At 31.6% G+C, this 14520-nt stretch overlaps 1 protein-coding gene and 1 pseudogene across 1 annotated transcript; one reads left to right on the top strand and one right to left on the bottom strand.

The window, feature by feature from the left end:
* Nucleotides 1-3143: 3143 nt before the first annotated feature.
* On the bottom strand, nucleotides 3144-6135 carry LOC116110073 (annotated as a pseudogene).
* Nucleotides 6136-9664: 3529 nt separating this feature from the next.
* LOC116110072 (zinc finger MYM-type protein 1-like) lies at nucleotides 9665-10936 on the top strand. Its single transcript, XM_031396306.1, has 3 exons — nucleotides 9665-10577; nucleotides 10737-10823; nucleotides 10908-10936. The coding sequence occupies exons 1-3, from the start codon at nucleotides 9665-9667 to the stop codon at nucleotides 10934-10936; spliced, it is 1029 nt and encodes a 342-aa protein (XP_031252166.1).
* Nucleotides 10937-14520: the final 3584 nt, after the last annotated feature.

The following is a 14520-nucleotide window of genomic DNA, read 5'->3' as shown; positions in this document are numbered from 1 at the left end:
TTTAAATATATGTGTGTCCATATATTTAAATGGATTATTATTATTATTTAATGTTAATATATTAATGGATTTTGATGATAATAATAATAATTAATTAACTAAAATACCAACATGGCTTGTTTGGTTGCAAGGATGGATTAATATTAGAATCCACGGTTATTCCTAAGAGTATTAGGGTTTTAATTAGTTGCACTATATAAGTGCAACTTAAATTAAAATAAAATATACAATATCAAAATTAAAAGGAAAACTAAACCCTAGCCACCCTTCACGTGTTCATCATATTGGTGGAGAGAAAAAATTATTTTTTCTTTGATTCTTGAAGCTATCAAGTGGATCTAGCAAATCACTTTTTGGTTCTTCGGATTATCTTCATGTGGATCAACGTTTGTGCGATTCCATTCTTGAATCGATAACGAAATCAAAATCTTTGGAAGAGCCTCCAAATGTTGGTATTGTATTCCAAAACCTTGTATGGATTTTTTATTGATTTTTATTATACATATGTAAAACATATATTCATTAGACCTTGGTCATGGGAATTAAAGTAATCAATGAACAATTTTTTTTTTTTTTCCATTGCCATGGTTTATCGATTTACTAACAGTTGAATGCAAACATTGACACTTGCTAGAAGTAGCCCATGCCTCAAACACCAAGCTCACATTCATGTTACCTTTTGGGGAAAATGTGTGATCACAACCACCTATCTGATCAATCGCATGCCAACTCAAGTACTGCATGGTAAGACTCCCTGTGAAGTTCTGTTTGGCAAGCCACCAGTAATTGATCATCTACGTGTATTTGGGTGTCTTTGCTACTCTACGGTTGTTGGGCCGCATGACAAATTTGGGTCTCGGGCCACTCACTATATCTTTATGGGATATCCCATGCTATAGAAGGGTTACCGTTTATATGATCCTACTGCAAAACGGTTTCTTATCTGTAGAGATGTTGTATTTCATGAAGACATTTTTCCATTTACCATCACAGATGAAGCCTCAAGTTCCTCTCCTATACCCTTCCTGGAAAATGATCTACCCACCCCACAGAATCCTTCTTACACTATGATCCCGACACATGATAATAGCTCACCTCTGACAGATGCTGATCCATCCATTAGTCATGATCCTGATGATCCTACACCAGAGTCACCTCCAAGTGACACCTCAATATCATCTCCTCTAGAATCTCTTGAACCTACACCACCACAACTGCGGTCTAATTGACAAACTCAACCTCATTTCTGGATAGTTGATTATGTCTGCTCCACCATATCAGACTCTTCAGGTACACCTTACCTCACATCAAATTATGTTACTTATAATGGTCTCTCTCCTGCCCATAGAATATGTGTCAATCAGATTTCTGCCGACCGAGAGCTTACATGTTATTCTGATGTAGTCCAACATGCTCACTGGCATCAAGCTATAGCTGATGAGCTCACTACCCTAGCTCAAAATAATACATGGGAATTAGTGCCACGACATCCTCATCATAAACCCATTGGATGCAAATGGATGTATAAAATCAAACATCGTTAAGATGGATCAATCGAATGATATAAAGCCCGATTGGTCACCAAAGGGTTCACTTAACACGAAAGACTTAACTACCAAGAAACTTTTTCCCCTATTGCCAAACATGTAACTATACGAGCATTTCTAACAATTGCTGTTATTCGTGATTGGTCCTTACATCAAATGGACGTCCATAAAGCTTTTTTACGTGGTGATCTCCACAAAGAAATTTATACAGATCTTCCTATTGGACTTCACCGACAGGGGGAGAACTCAGATGTCATCTACAAAAGTCCATTTATGGTCTAAAACAAGCATCTCGACAATGGAATGGGAAATTCACAAAAGCACTCACAGACATAAGCTTTTGCCAATCCAAACATGATTAAAGGAACACCTCAAGAAGCACTTTCGCATAAAAGACTTAAGATAGCCAAAATATTTTCTGGGAATTGAAATTACAAGATCTTTAGCTAGAATATCTCTTAGCCAACAAAAGTATGTTGTTGAACTCATATCAGATTCTAGGTTATCAGCACACGGACCAAGTGTCATCCCTGTCGAGCAAAACAACAAACTCACTACTCAAGAATATGATAGTGGGGTGCCAACGTCAAAGGTAGATCCACCATTGGAAGATCCTTCTCATTATCAAAGGCTTGTGGGTCGACTTATCTATCTAACCATGACACGTCCTGACATTAGTTTTGGAGTGCAGATTCTCAGCCAATTCATGCATGAGCCAAAGTAATCTCACATGGATGCAATAATGAAAGTGCTTAAGTATCTGAAAGGTTGTCTTGGTCTAGGACTTTTCATACCCCAGGATGAGCATCCAGACATCACAACATATTGTGACTGGGATCGGGCTATATGTCCAATGACAAGGGAATGATCTATCATTGGTTTTTGTATCAAACTTGGAGGAGCCCTTATATCCAAGAAAACAAAGAATTAATCAACAGTGTCATTATCATCAGCGGAAGATGAGTATAGAGTCATGGCCAAAACTATATGTGAGATCACTTGGATTATTGGGCTATTAGGAGATCAGGAGATACAAGTAAGAAAGTCGATGCGATTATTTTGTGACAACAAAGCTGCAAATGAAATTGCACCAAATCTGGTATTCATGAAAGGACGAAACACATAGAGATTGATAGCCATTTCATTAGAGGAAAAATCTAAGAAGGATTAATCAAGACCATGCACATTCGCACTATTGAACAACCAGCAGACATCTTCACAAAACCATTATGCAGCAGACAACACTCATATTTGCTTCACAAACTTGTGGTCTATGACATATACAAACCACAAAGTTAGAGGGGCAGTGATGAAATATGGGATGCTGTTGGAATTATAACTTGATTACAAACAATCTTCTTCACCAAATCAACGCCACAATCCTTGCAATCAATCACTCAGTCAATCACTCATGATTTCTGTAATTACATTATTATGTTACTATTTTTACAATTACATTTCTTATATAAATTCAGCATTGTACAAACATTGTAAACACAATTGAATACAATATACAGAAAAGTACTTCTTCATTTCTTTCTTCTCAGGCATACTTTTGCAGCATTGATCTACTTCTCTTGCCTTCTCCTTGAAACTCTAACACAACTCTAGTGGAAGATCTGATATTGTGTCATCAATATGAATAGCCTTTTCTGATTGACAAGGTTGGTCATTGGCATAAGCAACAGTAATCTCTTGGATGAATGACAAATATTGATTATTTTTTTGCTGGCTCTGATGATTGATCATGACCACATCATCGGTTTAAAGACAATACCTCAAACTTAGTTGGAATATGACCACCTTTGGATAAGACCTCATGAGTCGGCAATGGATATTGTGGTAGTTTCTGACAAAAAAAAGGAAAATCAATAAGATTACATAGCTCATGGTATTAAATTATATTGCAATTAAACAATATACTTGCCTTGAATGGATGGGCACCCCACAAGAAAACCCATTTCTGAAAGTAATCTAAGCCATAAGAATCTGTTGCCATCATCCCTAATCGTGTTCAACATAACGAATGGAAAATCCAGTAGCAAACTTTAAATTATCTACACCATTCTCCATTAAAACATATTTTGGCTTTAGAAACTTGATAATGTCCATGAAAACTAATAGCTAACAATTTTTTGTCTTCCAAAAGCAACTTTTGAGATTCTAAAACGATTGACACCACTAACTCCTTGACATGGAGGCCCCCCACATATAAAATCAACATCACCCTACATAGACATTCAATAAAAATTGACATCATGCAAAAAAATAAATAAACAAATAATGAAAAGAATAACAAGTAGACAATGTAGCCACAAAAAAATTATTTGGTGAGGATCTCAGATGAATTTGCAATATCTTTGACTTAAACCCTTTTGTAACAAAATCTTTCAGCTTCTCCTCGCAATTGTTGATGCAAATATAAAGTGATAGAAACCACTTGTTATACAAGAAACAAGAAAGGAAAATGAAAGGAGAAAATGCATAAACAATAGAGTGCCTCAAGCCCTCAATAGGCCTAAGGTTGTCCTCACTATAATCATATCCCTTCCAACGAACCTGAAATTCTCAGATATTAGATAAAAGGTAGTTATTGATTTTATCAAGATGTGAATGGTTTGCAAAATAATTTCTCATGTACATAAGTTTGTTCCCTGGTTCATTTCTTATTAAGAGCCATTGCCAACTATAATGGTAAAAACTCCTAGGCAGACCAATGGTAATTGCATTGATGTAATACTGGATAAAAAACAAACTTCCAAGACGCAGCTTAGGTAGAAACACAGGGTAAAGAATAAGGGACTCGGAAATGAATAAATATTGGCAGTGGACAAATTTCTAATTTTAGTTCTAGCCTCTTACTTTTATAGACACTTTAAAATTAGATAAAATCACAATAAAGCAATGGTATAAATTTGTCAAACTATACAAGAAAACCTATGAAGAAAATGCAATGGCCAATCATACTAGAAGGTCAACATTTCAAGGAAAAAGTGAATAACATGTTGAACCAAATTTGCTCAATGATGACCTCATTCCATAAAAGAGCCAAACAACAAAGGAAAATAAGCAATCACACATGGCCAATCTTTTCCAAACTAAATATAGAAAACCTTAAAATATAATCCAATTTCTTCACTTAGTTAGGATCACCATAACAAACAGCTAATAACCTCTCCACTTCAAATTCTTCATTAAAAAAATTGGAAGCTTTATTGTTTTCTTCATCATCTTCTTCTTATTAACTAACTGAGTTCAAACTCTTATCTGGCTCTTTATTTGAACCGAACACTGAGAACTACTAGCACTATTTTTTCCATTCCTTCAGTAAAGATAAAAAAAAAAAAAAAATGTCACTTCATTCCTACTTGCTCATTCAAACAATATATTTGATGAGATATCAAACTTAACAGAGCAAATCTTCAGCATATTGACAGATAAAAGTAATAATTTAAAAGGAAATTCCACCTGTGTCTCAAGATGGTTGCATTTCAAACTTTAAAATGCATCAGCATTTATGTCAACAATCCACCTCTACATTAAGCACAAAAAAAAAATCAGCGTACTCCCAGTCAATTAAAAAAGTAAATCTTTGATATTGACATAGTACAAATATTTTTTAACTAAAAGTTGATGGAAATACCATCAGATTTCAAAAACTTACGATTACTAGTTTTACACAAGACAATGATGCACCAATGCAGAGAGTAGTTGACATGGCAACATAGCCAGAATACAAGTCCAGTAAATGCATCTCAGAATTCCTAATGATGTTTGAGTCACTCTCACTTGAAATAATAGACGTGTCATTATCTCTTTTTTCATTTTTCTGGTTTAATAAAGCATACATCAATCAATGGAACAGAAAAATCAAATTCCATACAATAGGAGCAAAATAAATTACCATTGATTATGTTTGCAAAAGTCAAGTATGCAATGTATATTTCATATCATAATATAAGTCACCAAGAGGATTTTTTTCCTCCTTTGTCTTTAAGTCCATCTGCATTGTCAAGTGAACGAGTTATGACCCTTTATATTAAAAAGAATGCGTCAATTGACCCATAAAATGGAGGGAATAATTAAAGGCAGAACAGTGCAATACTGTTATATTTAAGGCAACTTGAACAATTTTTACTTTAGACACAATACAATTAATTAAGTAGATTGTCATTTTTACCATCTGACATAAACACTCCTTTTTGTCAACAAGATTTACATAGCCCTTGATGACCTAGAAATGACCAAAAACTGCAAGTTCAATACATAACAGATCATAAAGATATGGGTGAAAAAATATGGAATAATCTAAATAATCTTACCATGTCATCAGCTCTATAAAACCATTGAGCAGTAAAGTATAGCTCCCCATCAGTGCCTTTAAACAACTTAATGATTCTAGCAAAATGCTTCCCATCTTCAGCCTGAAAATTTAGCGATTATCAATACATGAACTTGGAAACACTTTCACTAAAAGGAAGATAAAAGAATTAAGAAGTGCCTTGACATAAGCTTTAGTGTAGAACTTCTTCCTCTTCGTTTGATCCACTATACCCAGAACATAGAAATCAACATATGGAATATTCATACTTGTCAAACTTATGAGTTGTGTATGCACAACAGTTATTTGTGCAAATTGGTTGTCAATCTTATGATTTGGCTTGTTTCCTTTGTCGTGTGTGTGCACATTAGTTTTGCGTGCACACTGGTTGTCAAACTTGTGTCTTGGCTTGTTTCGTTTCGAGTGTGTGTACACAACAGTTTGTGCTTACACTCTCGCTTCAGATATTTGCAACCCAGCATAAGTTGTATGTCTGATAAAATGAAAAAGATATTGGTTATCCTTGTCTTTTACTTTTTAGGACCTTTTACATGTGTCATAGTATCCTTAAGTGGTTCTAGGGAATAAAGTTTCTTTTCCCGATTTATTTTGTGGTCCAAACCAAAAGAATGAATATTTTCCTTATTTGGACAAACATGGGTCAGCCCCTTGTTGGCTGACGTGACATTAATGTTTTGAGCAAGAAACCCTACATTATATATCATCTTATCTTGCGTCTTTGAATATAACCTTTTGATCTTTTATTTCTTTGTACTTTGAAATTTCTCAGAGTATTCTATCTCTTAAGGTTTATAGGTTCATTTCCATTTTGTGCCAAAACTTCACCATATCATACATTGATTTGATGGCTCTTGGAACGTGGCTCCTTTGCTGATGCTGGTGCGTGGCATCAGTGCTTGAAGCTTGGTAGTTCACAAGCTGTTCTCGGGTGTGTTCCCGGCATGAAGAAGATCCTTGGAGCAACTAAACATTAGAGATTCAGAAGGTGGTGTTAAGTGTAACTAGAACAGAGAGTTCTTTTTGCTGTAACTTTAATCAACTCTAAGTGATATCTTGTAATGTTTGTTAACTTAGTGGATTAGCTTCAATCTAGACAAGATCTCATGGATGTAGGCTAAAAGTGGATTTTAGCCGAACCATGTATATGGTTGTGTTCTTTATTTTCCACACTTATGTTTGATGTGGTTAAATTGGAAATCTCTTAATCAACTTAGTAATATTTCCACTTCACTTAAAATGGGTAACCATACACTAAAGTGAGTTAACCAACAACTCTACTCCCAACATACCACAACAATATTATCAATTGATTCATCAATAAAAATGGTAAGAAGCCTTATTGAGGTGTATTTCAACGTGCTTTTCTAAAAGCAAAAAAAATTTTTTAAGAGATTAAAAAACACTTTAAAAAATATACTTATCAGCTCTTCTTTGAAAATTTTTTAACCATTTTTCAACTTAGAAAATACTTTCTAGATGAATATCAATCAAATACTCATCCAGAAGCAGAAGGTGACTTTTTAAGAAAAGATTTAGTTTTAAATTGCGTTTTATTTTCTTTTACCAAAATCACTTTTTAAATATATCTGGAATTGTTTTAGAAAACGTCAATTTTTTTTCTAATGAACTACAAAACACTTTAAAATAATACATTTTTATCCATAAACAATTGAACGCTATAAAATAATAACTATGATAATAATAATCAAAGAAAAACTCTTCTAAGAAAAAGATCAACTGATTAGGAGCAGTCACTGCCAGAGCTCCATTTTTCTTCTAGAAAAAACCAAAAAATCAAAAACTCCAAAGCAAAAACATTTCCAAAAAAATAAAATAAAAAATCAGTTTAACCTTGGAGGAGCATTTGTTGGTGTATCTCATCGGCTATTCTTTTGAGCCTTAGAAGCCGGAGTGGGTGGACCCACGAAGGAGAATTCGGAGTCGAGGTTGTTCTTTCAATTCTTCTTTTATTCTTTGCCCGTCCTTGACTTTTAAAAATTTTTGCTATGTTTTTACAAATTTACCCCTATATAAAATTAAAATACCAAAAAACTGCATTATATACTTATACCCAATAAATTACACTTTTTTGTTTTAGGGGCTGTGAAACTAAAAGTAAACCCTTCATTCTCCTGCTAAAAGTAAACCCATCTTTCTCTTTCCCTCGGACGTCTTCTTCCTCTTCAATAACCTATAAAGTCAATTCTTTTCCTTTAAGGCTTTATCTACACAAGTGTAATTTTCTCCTCTTATCAAGCCAACAAGTCCCTATTTTCTTCAATTTTTCAGGTAATACATTTTATGTTTGTATTATTTTATTTTAAAAGTTTTAGATTAAATTATAGATTACGATTTAGGAAGATGAAATTGTCATTAGGATCACAAATTATAACTATTTTTTATTTATTTGTAATGATATATTGAAGTTAGAGGAAGTAAGAAGATAGTTTTTAAACTTATTTTGGAGTTGGCCTTGGGACCACATTTTACCCATTCCATATTGCCCTTTTTTTGTTTTTTATATGGAGAAGATGAGTTCTTGGGACCACATTGTTTAACTAATTTTTATCTTTATTATATAAAAGTGTTTGATTCAAATGAATTTTGGAGTTGGCTTTGGAACCACATTGTTTTACCATTATAGCCGAATTTGTGTTTTTTTTTTATATGGAGAATATGAGTTCTTGAGACCATATTGTTTTACCCATTTTTATCTTTGTTATATAAAAGTGTTTGATTCAAATGGATTTTGGAGTTGGCCTATGGCAATTTTGTGTTGTTTTTTTTATGGAGAAGATGGGTTCTTCATTCTTGGGACCACATTATTTTACCCATTTTTATATTTGTTATAAAAAAGTGTTTGATTCAAATGGGAGTTAATTTTAATTGTTTTACAAGTGTTATGAAAAAGTGGATTTAATTGTACAAGTGTTTGGTTATTTGAATAGATTTTTTACACATATCAATTGAATTTTAGCCAATGTATATAATGTAAGATATATTTAAAAAAAATATTGCATTATGATCTATTTCAATTCAATTTCTATTACTTTAATTTAATTTTTGTTAAAGTACTTACAAATTAGAAAAAGAAAGAGATATACTTGTGATTTGTGATGTGTATGTATTGTTAGAATACTTTAACTTATTAGCTTTATAAATTTTTGTAGTAGTTGTAATTTCACTTATCTTAATAATTATTATTGTATACATAGATTATTGTTATTGTTTGATTTTACTGAGTACATAGCTTATTTTGTTACATTTTTCTCTATCAAGTAATAATATATTATTGTTTTGAAATAGTATGAAGAGATATTTCAAAAGAAAGTCAACAATGATCTCATCATTTAAACAAGAGAAAAATATTGGTGATTCAAGTAAAAATGTGGATGTTGATTTGCAAGATCTTCCTACGGATCCAAGCTTAAGACCCCAAATTTCAGATTATGATCCTAATATTCAAGATCAAATTCGAAGAATATATTTGGAAAGAGGTCATTTTCAACCTAAGGGCCATGAGTTTCCTTCTAGGTATTTTGGTGGATTTTCAAGATGTTTTATTGTTTCTTGGTTTAGTGAATTTGAACAATGGTTGGAATATAGTATAGCCAAAGATGCTGCGTTTTGTCTTTATTGCTATCTTTTTAAGCCAGATAGTGATAAATGGGGTGGTGATCGCTTTGTTGGTCAAAGGTTTTCAAATTGGAAAAAGAAAGAAAAATTGAATATTCATGTTGGAGGTTCTAATAGTGCTCATAACTAAACTCGAAGAATGTGTGAAACATTATTGAATCAAGACCAACATATTCAGACATTTTTTGATCGATATTCTTCTCAAGCACGAATAGAGTATCGAACTCGTTTAAATGCTACAGTTGACTGTATTCGTTTTCTTCTAAGGCAAGGACTTGCATTTCGTGATCATGATGAATCCTATGATTCAAGCAACCAAGGGAATTTTCTCGTGCTTCTACAATTTCTTGCTAATCATAATGAAGATTACAATGATGTTGATTTCAAGAATGCTCCTGATAATCTCAAATTAACATCACCTGAGATTCAAAAAGAAATTGTAAGTGCTACTTCAAATGAAATCGTAAGTGCTATCATTAGAGATTTAGGAGATTCATTATTCGCTGTAATAATTAATGAATCTCGTGATATCTCTAGGAAGGAACAAATGGCTATTGTCTTACGTTATGTTAATAAGAATGGACTTGTTGTGGAGCGTTTTCTAGGTGTTGAACACGTTGCTAGTACCACAACTCTCTCACTCAAAGCAACACTAGATAATTTCTTTTCAAGGCATGGGTTGAGTTTTTCTAGACTGCGAGGACAAGGTTATGATGGAGCTAGTAATATGCAAGGAGAATTTAATGGTTTGAAGACATTGGTGTTGAAAGAGAATAGATGTGCTTATTATATTCATTGTTTTGCCCATCAACTCCAGTTGGCTCTTGTGGCTTTGGCAAAGAACCATGATGATGTTAATGATCTTTTTAATATCGTGGCAATTGTGGTTAATATTGTCGGTGCTTCGTCAAAGCGTTACGATCTTCGTAGAGATAAGCAAGCTTGTAAAGTTATTGAAGCTCTTTCTAATGGTGAACTTTCAAGTGGAAAATGTCTCAATCAAGAGACTAATCTGCAACGTGCTAGTGATATGCATTGGGGCTCACATTATGGTACGTTAATGAGCATAATCTTGATGTTTTCATCCATTATCGATGTTCTTGAAATTATGACAAAAGATGGGTCAAACTCTAAGCAAAAATTTCATGCAAAAAAAATATTTAAATTGATGCAATCATTTGACTTTGTGTTTAGTCTATTTTTTATGAAAGATATACTTGGCTTTACAAATGAACTTTCTCAAGCACTACAAAGAAAAGATCAAGATATTGTAAATGCTATGAATTTAGTTGAAGCATGTAAGCAAGCTTTACAATTGATGAGGGATAATGAATGGGAGACTTTATTAAGCAAAGTTTATTCTTTTTGTGCCAATCATGCAGCTTCAAGAGTTGAATACTTGTTTCAATGAGGTAAACACTTAATTGCTTATTTGTTTGGCATGTTTATGTTTAAATGAATCGTTTGTTGCTTTTCATGAACATAAATTGATACGCCTTGCCGAACTTTATCCTGATGATTTTTCTGACTTAGAACTCATGGCACTTGATTCTTAACTTGATGTTTACATTTTGGATATGCACTCTAATGTCAAATTTATGGGATTGAAAGGGATTGGAGATCTGGCAAAAATGATGGTTGAAACTAAGAAGGATAAAGTGTTTCCATTAGTTTATTTGTTGATGAAATTAGCATTGATTCTACCCGTTGCCACTGCTAGTGTAGAGAGAGTATTTTCAACAATGAATTTTATGAAGAATCGTTTGCGAAATAGAATGAGTGATCAATGGTTGAATGATAGCCTAGTTGTGTATATAGAGAAAGATGTATTTGATAGTATTGATAATGAAGTCATTATACAATACTTTCAAAAGATGAAATCCCGTCGAGGACAATTATAAATGTACTAGTTAATGAGAATTTTATAAATACAAAATTTATGCTTATGTTAATTTAAAATTGTATTGTTCTTTTAACTTTGACCCCCCCATACATTATTTTTGGCTACGCCCCTACAAATAACTATTACAAAACCCAAAACAAAAAGTCAACAAACAAAGATTCAAATTTAATAAAGGAAAACCAAAGTCATTAAGTTTTTTTTTCTAGGAAACATTGTTAGGGTGGCAGTGAAGTGGGATATTTTGGGGCGAGGGTGGGGATTGAGGTTAGGGTAAATGTTATGAAGGCATCATGATGCTACTGAAGGCCAAATCTAGCCTCTCGACACATTTAGAATAGGCATGCAAACGAACCGAACAAGAACGAACACCCCCCATTCGAAACTCGTTCGATAAGCACAGAGGGGTGTTCAAAATCGTGTTCGAACTCGAACGAACATAGAATGGCTGTTCGAGTTCGTTCGATTAACCAAACGAGCAGTTCGTGATCGTTCGATTAACTCATTCAAATAACTTGTAAATATCTGTTCGAATAACTCGTTCGAATAACTTAGGATTGTTCGAGTTCGTTTGATTAACCAAATTAGGGATGTGACTGAATTGGATTTGGATTTTGGGCCGGGTAGGGGAAAATGTGGAATTGGGTTTGGATTTTTGTTTTTAAATTTGGGTTGGGCCGAGATATACATATATATATAGTTTTGTGTATATACAAAATTATTATCATACATATATTAATCATAGATTAAATATGTTTAATATGTTATTATATTACCAAAATTATAGGTTATCATATATATATTATCATTACATAAATTATCATAAATATTTTAAATGTCTATATATATATTTTGTATCAACACCCATAAATTCATAGTGGTATGAGGGTTTATTGTAATATATGATCAAATACATATGTGTGATTAATTTGTTATATACATATGATCAAATATATATATATATATATATAAACACACACAAAATTATTATCATACATATATTAATCATAAATTAAATATGTTTAATATGTTATTAAATTACCAAAATTATAGGTTATTATATATATATATTATCATTACATAAATTATCATAAATATTTTAAATGTCTACATATATATTTTGGATCAACACCCATAAATTCATAGTGGAATGAGGGTATATTATAATATATGATCAATACATATGTGTGATTAGTTTGTTATATATATATATATATATATATTGTAATTGTGTATATACAAAATTATTATCATACATATATTAATCATAGATTAAATATATTAAATATGTTATTAAATTATCAAAATTATAGGTTATCATATATATATTATCATTACTGTCTACATATATATTTTGTATCAACACCCATACCCATAAATTCATAGTGGTATGAGGGTCTATTGTAATATATGATCAATATAAATATGTGATTAATCAAGGTTTAATTAAGCTATTATATTATTAAATTTGTCATATTATATATCACTTGATTATACAATATGTTATGTTCATAAATTTGTCATACTACATTTAATTAAACTATTATATTATTAAATTTGTCATGCTATATATCACTTAATTATACAATATGTTATGTTCATCAATTTACCATACTATATTTAATTAAGCTATTATGTTATTAAATTTGTCATGTTATACATCACTTGATTATACAAAATGTTATGTTCATCAATTTATCATACTATATTTATTATTTATTAATTGAAATACTATCTTATAATATTTAATTATTGATTACATTTGGAAAAAATATGAAGCTATTATGTTATTAGATTTGCTATGTTATATATCACTTGATTATACAATCTATTATGTTATTAAATTTGTCATGTTATGTATCATAATTATATATTATTTTTTAATTAAAGTGTTATATACTTATATATTTAATTATTGAAGACATTTGAAAAAAAAAAAATCCAAACATATTATATATATAAGAAAAACAAAAACATCATAATATTTTATTATTTATTACCATTAAAAAAAATTCATCCAAACTAAATCAAACATAATATAAAAAAGAAAAAATATAAATATATATAATAATGTATACCATGTTTTTCGAATATAAACGAACGAATAATCGAACAGATTGTTCGCGAACGAATGGATCAATCAAACATAGTATGTTCACGAACATAATCGTATGAACATCCTATGTTCGAACTCAAATCGAACATATTATTAAACGAACATCGAGCTGTTCACGAACAGCTCGGTTCGTTTGCAACCCTAATCTAGAACCTTGTTGGAGTTTACAATGTCATTGGAGGGCCAGAAATTCCAAATCCATCTTTTACTTTGCCAAGTAACAAAAAAAAAAAAAAAAAAAAAAAAAGAACTTACATAAATGAAATCAAGAAATAGAAATAGAATAGACCGACATTGTTTGATTATTAGAAAAATAATTTGAAACCCTGAGAAGTTGTAACTTAATAATATCAACAAAAATGGATGCAATTTGTATTAGATAAAGGCAAACTAGATTCATATACATATAATCAATTAACTATATAACGTCATTGTTTGCCCTCCTTGAAGGAATAAACTAGACTTACAACTCTTCAAGTTGAACCCATACTAAATGGTTGTTAACACTAAAACAATTGATGCACGTCTAAACTAAATTTGAAAATCATCAAAACTTTACATCAAATGAAAATGAAAAGCTACACTGCTGATAATTAAGAGGGTTTATACAGCAGGTATGTGTTTAATTAAGTATTTATTTTTCAAATGATCAAGCACAAATGAGGACGAACGTGGGCACTATAACCATTTTTTTTTTTTTTTTCCTAGGACAACGTGGTTAGCATACTCCTGAATGATCAATTTGACCAATATCATTTGCATGTGCGTCTCCCTTATTCGACTTTCCATTGAAATCCTNTAACACTGAAAAGAAAAGAATTGCAGCAAAAGAATCTTGAGAAAAGAGGAGAAAGAAACGGTTAAGAGAGAAAACAGATTCAGATCTGGAAAAAAAAATTTCTGCTTTGAAACGAAAGCTACTGTACAAAGACATATATACTGCTTTCTTTAGTAAAACGCAGCGTATTGGCAAAGCTCT

Source organism: Pistacia vera, unplaced genomic scaffold (assembly GCF_008641045.1).
Source record: "Pistacia vera cultivar Batoury unplaced genomic scaffold, PisVer_v2 Contig595, whole genome shotgun sequence".
NCBI lineage: Eukaryota > Viridiplantae > Streptophyta > Magnoliopsida > Sapindales > Anacardiaceae > Pistacia > Pistacia vera.
The sequence above is the reverse complement of the archived record's forward strand: the minus strand, read 5'-3'. Positions and strand labels throughout refer to the sequence as shown.